Source organism: Lipotes vexillifer, unplaced genomic scaffold (genome assembly GCF_000442215.2).
Source record: "Lipotes vexillifer unplaced genomic scaffold, Lipotes_vexillifer_v1.1 scaffold232, whole genome shotgun sequence".
In the NCBI taxonomy this organism is placed as follows: domain Eukaryota; kingdom Metazoa; phylum Chordata; class Mammalia; order Artiodactyla; family Lipotidae; genus Lipotes; species Lipotes vexillifer.
In genome coordinates, this window is record NW_006793997.1 from 795575 (window position 1) to 802437 (window position 6863).

General features: G+C 45.1%; 2 protein-coding genes across 2 annotated transcripts in view; one reads left to right on the forward strand and one right to left on the reverse strand.

Annotated features, from left to right (window-relative positions):
• Positions 1 to 3051, reverse strand: part of CCP110 (centriolar coiled-coil protein 110) — a 25268-nt gene extending 22217 nt beyond the window's left edge. The window contains exon 1 of the mRNA XM_007466924.1: positions 2908 to 3051. The gene's annotated coding sequence lies outside the window, so the exon portion shown is untranslated. The remainder of the gene's footprint in view (positions 1 to 2907) is intronic.
• Positions 3052 to 5030: 1979 nt separating this feature from the next.
• Positions 5031 to 6863, forward strand: part of GDE1 (glycerophosphodiester phosphodiesterase 1) — a 23168-nt gene continuing 21335 nt past the window's right edge. The window contains exon 1 of the mRNA XM_007466926.1: positions 5031 to 5424. Within this exon, the coding sequence (XP_007466988.1) occupies positions 5164 to 5424 (261 nt within the window). The 5' untranslated portion in view covers positions 5031 to 5163. The remainder of the gene's footprint in view (positions 5425 to 6863) is intronic.

Consider the following 6863-nt stretch of genomic DNA (forward strand, 5'->3'; position numbering starts at 1 on the left):
GGAAAGAGGGATATCACTGGACACATAACCAACAACGATATGATCTGTGAAAACAGAAAAACTAATACAATAATGCTTCTTTATGTGTTCATTTAAAAACAATTAATTAACAAAGAAAAAAAGAGAGAGGGAAGGGAAATTTAATTCATGACGTGGGATATGCAAACATGAAATAAGATACAATACAATACTGCCCTAAGCCTCAAGGTACTTAAAAATTTAGTACGCTAACGTATCCGGGACAAATAATATCACAGTTAGAAATGAAAAAAAATCATATTCAAAATTATGATTAGATTATGAAAAAAGATATATTGCTACTTTTGACCAACTGGTAGTCTTATTAACAGCAAGACTTCTTCCTACCATCCCATCAATTCTAATTATTTCTACATTCATTTATGCAAACTGAGAGTTTAATTTCAAAGAAATGGTTCACTAGAGTGTAAATGAGATTTTGCAAACTTATATTCATAAGACAAGCAAAAGTAAAAAACAAAACATAACACCTTAACTGCATGATAACCATAGCAAGGCCTCCTTTTTTAATCTAGACGTCAACCCACATTATGATATCTTAACAATCAAAACAGGCATAAGCTAAGATATGAGAAATTCGAATGACCCCATTTCTACTAAATTACTTCAAAAGATTTTTTAACACAACCCATGCATCCAGCATTACAAGAAACCAAAACAGATTACTCATACAATTAATGTAATATACTTCCAATGGACACACAAGCAAAGAACGGAAGGTCTGGGAAATTTAAGGAAATAAAATATCTTTATGGCAAAAGTTTTATATTTCTCTCAACAACATCATATAAAAAATATGCCTCATTGCTTCAGAAAGTTAAATTCACATCCCTTAAACAGTATATGTTTGTCATACATATTGCAGACATACAGCAATATATTATTATTACAGCATAACTTATAGCCTATAATAAGGTATTAAACATCCAAATACAAGTCTAATATGATGATTATGGAAATTACCAAGTAACCCTAGAGCATGATTGGATCATTCTCATCCTTTAGTCTCAGCTTGGAGGTCTCCTCTTCTGAGGCTGTCCCTGATTATCCCAACTAAATTAACCCTGTGTCATTCACTATCACACTACCCTGCTGTTTCCCAATTTTCATAGCACTTACCACTATCTGAAATTATCTTGTTTATTTCCTTGGTTTTTGTCTTTCTTCCTCCACCAAAATGTAAGCTCCATAAGCACAGGTACCTTCTCAGTCTTGCTCACCACTGAATCCCCAATACATAGGACAGTGTCTGTACACAGTAGGCATTTCATAAAAATACTGAATAAATAAATTAGAATAATTAGCTCAAACAATAACGTAAACCAGAAAAAAGAAGATAGTGGACTACACAGCAAAGAAGCTAGCAAGGAAGAATGGAATTTTGAGAATGACTGCTTCATAGATGACCCTTTTCTCAGAGAAACTGGTACCTCTAAACTGCAAAGGCAACCATTTAAAAAGCGAGCGTCTGTATCTTACATGATTAAGCAGGAGGGCACTTCGCTTCTCATGCCACAATTACCTCTGTCAGCAGGGTTTTATTTTAAGGGAGCCTTGACTACAAGGCCACTCCAACCACAAATCTGCTGCCCCATACTTTACCAGCAGGCATTACTGGTCCACTTGAATTAATAATTTGTTGGCTGCATCAAGTTCAGACATGCCCTGTCTTCTCCATTTAGACGATGATCCTTCTCCAAATAAGCCTCTTTGCAAACCCCATAGACTCATGATTCTGCTACCTACTCCTCACCAGTGCTCTATCAGAAATGTCACTGAAGGGAATGGTAAAAGTAACACAGAACACATCTTGCCTTGTTGTCAGTTGTTAGCTGGTTGTTTACCCATCAGTCATCCTAAAAACAAACTTCCTGTAGAGGCAATAAAGGGGAAGGTTCTTATTCAGGCACACACACTAGCTGTATGTTCTTGGCAATTCACTTACCATCTCTGTCTCAGTTTCCTCATTTGTAAAACAGGGATAATCAAGAGTATCTATCTCAAAGAGATTCTGTGAGGATTCATTAGTATACTGTAGGATATGCAGAAAGCATCAATAAATGGGAGCGACTTTTAGTTCGAAGAGGATGATGATGACTATGATTTTTTTCACTAGTTTATGAACTCCTGGAGGGTAGCGACAGTTCTTGGTTCCTGGTAAGATTCAATTTAACTTAAAAACGTGGAAAGGGGGACAACAGCTTCCTCATTTTGCTGTGTCCAGACCCCTCCCCACTAAATCAATCTCTAGGCGCCTGCCATTTGCCTAAACTGGGGGGGTAGGGAGCTGGGATTATAACAAGATAGAAGCAAAGGGTGGGAAACACCCAGTGGCATCATGGGTAATAAAGAGAATTTCCTTTTTTTCTTCAGGCTTCTGGCCCCAGAGAATCGCAAAGGCAGGGTAAACAGCGCTCCTAGGGTCTTTGCTTGGTGGTAACTGCCGTTCAGAAATGGCCAGGGCACACCCTGGGGACGCTCCCCTGGCCAGAAAAATAAAACGGCCCAACCACTTTTATCAACAGGAGGTGGTTCCTCGGGTCTGGCCCGAGTTTATTTACTGGGGACCCTCTGCCCTCACCCTAGCGCCCCAAGCCCACCTCCCCCAACTCCTCTGATAAGGCTCCATCCCGAACACCCACCAGACGGTGCCAGCATCTGAGCATCACCTCCGCGCCTGGTGCCCCCAGCCCCCGGGATATCCGCCTCCGCCCACCCGGAGCCTTCCCAGAGGCTCGAGGCCCAAGAGCCCGGCACCATCGCTCGGGTTCCGTGCAGAGCCCGCCCTCAGATAGCGCGCCAATTCCGCCCGCCCTGCGGCCTCGCAGCCGGACCCGCTGAGTCAAGGCCCCTCTCACACACACACACCTGTTCTCCCACGGCCACGGCAGCTTTCCTCCCCTCGCTACGGGCCTTGGCAGGAAACAAACTGTTCAATTGGTACTGACTGAGAGCAGCTCCATCCACCGCCGCCTCCTCCTCCTCCTCCCCGCCATATTACGGTGCTCAGGCGGCAACGCGGGCTCCTGGCAACCGCCGCCGCCGCCGCCGCTGCCGCCGCCGTCCGGACTCCACCTCTTAGGGCCGGCACTTCCGGTGGTTGCTTCCGGGCCGTTGGACCGGTTGGGCCTCCAGAAAACTACAATCCCCGAGGTGCTTTGCGCGCCTGGATACGCGTCCAGGCCCAGCGATAGAGGGCGTTGTACTTGAGGGAGGCGCGGTGCAAGCTGGGAGGCGTAGTCTTCACTGCCAGCTCGCAAATCTTATTTCATTAAGAACGCTCCTCAGGTCTGAAGCCCTCTGAAATATTCCTTGAAACTATTTTTCACTTACCGGTATAGAGGTAACTTCTTTCTGTATAATCGTTGTAATACATACAACGGTCACCAAAATTTTTTTCTCTGTAAATAAAAAATTACTGAATCCTAGATGCCAACTCTAAGCTTCAACACATCCATACCCGCTTGCAAATCAGTGGGAAAATAGCTCCAAGAAAGGTAGTTAACAGGTTCAAGATGGCAGGAAAAGCTCAGAATGTTTTGCCAAAGTTCTCTATCGAAACATGTTACCAGCTTTTTGTCAACTGAAAAAAAAAAAAAGCACAACATAAGAGTTGTGAGTTAAGTTTTATTTGGGGCAAAATGAGGGCTCTAGCCCAGGAGACAGCATTTCAGATAGCTCTGAGAAACTGCTCTGAAGAGGAAGGGGGGAAGGCCAGTATTATATATGGTTTTAGTGAAGGCGGATCCGTGCAATCAAGCACACATTTTGGCAGAGGCTTGCTGCTAGTCACAGGAGCAGATGTCACTGTTAACGATTTTAGCGCTTTCCTAGATATGAGGAGATGCAAGAATTGGGCTCATAAAATCTTCCGAGAATATCTAACTATCTCCCTGAACTCCTTTCAGGGTGTGTTGAAGGTCAGTGGCTGCAGTGGCTAGTAACTTAATCCTTGTAGAGGAAGATGGCAACTGCCAATTTTTTGTGGGCATTTCTAAAATATGATTTAGCAGCTAGCCACTTTCCATTTCCTAAATCGGCCTTACTTTCTGCCTCTCTTACTGACCCTCTTTCCCGTGCCTATTTTTTCACATGTAAAATAAGATTTTCAAAAGTGCCTATCACAAGGTCGGTTGCGAGGAACAACTGAGATAATTCTTGCAGTGCCTTGTACAGAAGCCCCATCATTAGCCCTGAGTAGGAGGAGAAGGTTAGGAGGAGTAGCAGTGGAAAATTCATGGCATTAGACTGGGGTGTCATGATGTCAGCCTTGAATTTGCCATTTCATTGACTCTGCTCAAGTCCTTTGACTTCTCCTGGCTTCAGTTTATTCATCTATAAAATGAGGGCATTATTAAAATCCCTTCCAACTTTATAATCCAATTATGCCTCCTTTGCTATGTTCTTTCATTCCCTCAGAATCTGAAAAAATCCTTCTAAAGTCGACTGAATTCAGTTTCCTGAGGTAATACCCAACCGTGCCTGTTGTGAGAATAACACACAAAGCAGTTGCAGTCATGGAACCTGGAATATGGTTATGTGCTCTATAAATGTTAACTGTACTCTCTAACACTATTATTTTGCCCCACAAGAATGTAAGCCCCATGAGAGCAGGGATCCTGCCGGTCCTGTTCACTTGCTGTTGTCCTGAGCATCCGGACTGCTGTTCGCATACCTTGAATTGAATTAATAAATTGTGTAAGCGTCCTGCCCCTTCAAAGTTTCCTTGACGGCAAAATGGAGCCATTAAGAGCCTTTCCAGTCTTACGACCTTAAGACTGCTATCGTATCTCTCGCCTTGCTTCTAGAGTTTGAAAGCCCCGGAGGAAATCCGGACCACAGAATAACGCAAAACGTACTTTGGAACTCCAGCCGGAAGCTCGGACCAGCCTCCGTTGCCTTGGCAGCTGCTACGCCCCGAGCTAATGGAGATCCTCGGCCCTGATTGGCTGGACCTCGGGCTCCTTCTACGGAAGTAGTCGCGGCCGCCATTGTGCGGCGCTGGTCCCCTCGAAGTGTGTCAGCTGCGGCTCGCGCTTTGGGCTGTCGTTGTAGTTTCTTGGTTTCCTGTCCGCGGAGCCCGGCGGGACCGGGACTCCCGTCCGTGCCGGTGCAGGCGCCGGCATGTGGCTATGGGAGGAACAGGGGGGCCTCATGGGCCCCTTCTCCTTCCTGATGATGATGCTGCTGCTGGTGACGCGCAGTCCCTTCAATGCCTGCCTCTTCACCGGCAGCCTCTACCTCCTGCTGCGCCTCTTCAGCTTTGAGCCGGTGCCCTCCCGCAGGGCCCTGCAGGTGCTCAAGCCCCGGGACCGCGTCTCCGCCATCGCCCACCGCGGCGGCAGCCACGACGCGCCCGAGAACACGCTGGCGGCCATTCGGCAGGTGAGTCCTACACTCCTCCCGCCCTTGCGCGCCTCCTGGGAGCTTGGACTTGTGCCTGTCCTTCCGAAGGTTCCCCAGCCTTTTCATGATAGCCTTACCACTTCCCCATTTGTCCACAAGGAATACATTCAAGTGGCCCTGGATCCCTCTGAATTACGGAAAATCTCCAGACTTCAAGTGTTTATAGAACACTGCAAATACTTAACGTATTTGCTATGTGCTAGGTACTGAGGATGGTCATGAACAAGACAGAAAGGGTACCTGCTTTCACAGAGCTTGCATTGGAGTAGGGGAGACAGATCTTAAATAAACACATACCTAAGGTACTTTAAGAAAGGGATGAGTGCAATGAAGAAATAGGGTTACCGAATAAGGAATGTCGGGAGGGTCATTTTAGACAGAAATCCTGTCCGAAGAAGTGATCTTTGAACTGAGACCGGGATTATGAGGAGCCCGCCATGAATCTGGGGGAAAAGTGCTCCAGGAAAAGGGAACAGCAAGTGCAAAGGTCCTGAGGTGGGAATGGTGTTGGAATCCTCGTGTAACAGAATAGACAGTATATGGCCTGACTTCAAGGGACAAAACAAAGGCTCGTGTGTGAATGAAGTAGGAAATGTGGCCAGGTTAAGTAGAGCCTTGGTCAGTCGTTAGCTAACATACTCTAAACGGATCACCTTCACAGTGGCTGTCTTTACTTGTCCTCCAGATTATCCAAATCATCTCCTTATCACCTTTCCCCATGGTAAGACAACACTAGCAGCGGGACTCCTGATAATTTCTGCCTCCCCTTTCCACAGGGATCTCTCAGCAGTCTCCAGACTTCATCATAATAACAGCTTGCGTAGTAAGAGAGCTTTGCAGTTGTCTAGGCATTTTTGCATATGTGGAAATATATCTGATCCTCTCATTTCTCTGAAACATTATTTTAACATTAAGTGGGTAGGAAAACTGGCTCAAACACACACAGCTCCTTTTCAAATTCAGCCTTCTGATTCCAAGTCCCAGTGCTCTTTGTCATAGATTAGAATATGTTCCAGGATGTAAAATTTGGACTGAATGTCCTTTCTTTGTCCAGCTAGGGACAGACAGTATTGTGTAATGAACAAGTTACTTAAGCGCTCTGTGTCCCAGTCAGAGTCACGGGTAGGATGTAGCAAGCAAGGCACCCTAGGGTACCGCTCCTCACTCTAGTCCCAGCTCTGACCTTAAGTTTTCTCATCTGTAAAATGGGAATGATGTTAATATCCACCTAATCGGTTGTGATTCGATGAAATAGGCTACCTCACATTAAATGAGAAAGTATGTATGCGAAATACACATACACATATAGTGTGTCATATCCTGTTGTGTTGCAGGGGAATTATAGCTAAATTCCATTCATGTCTTGTATGTTTAGGTTGAACATGTCTTTTTTTTTTTTTTTTTTTTTTTTTTTTTTT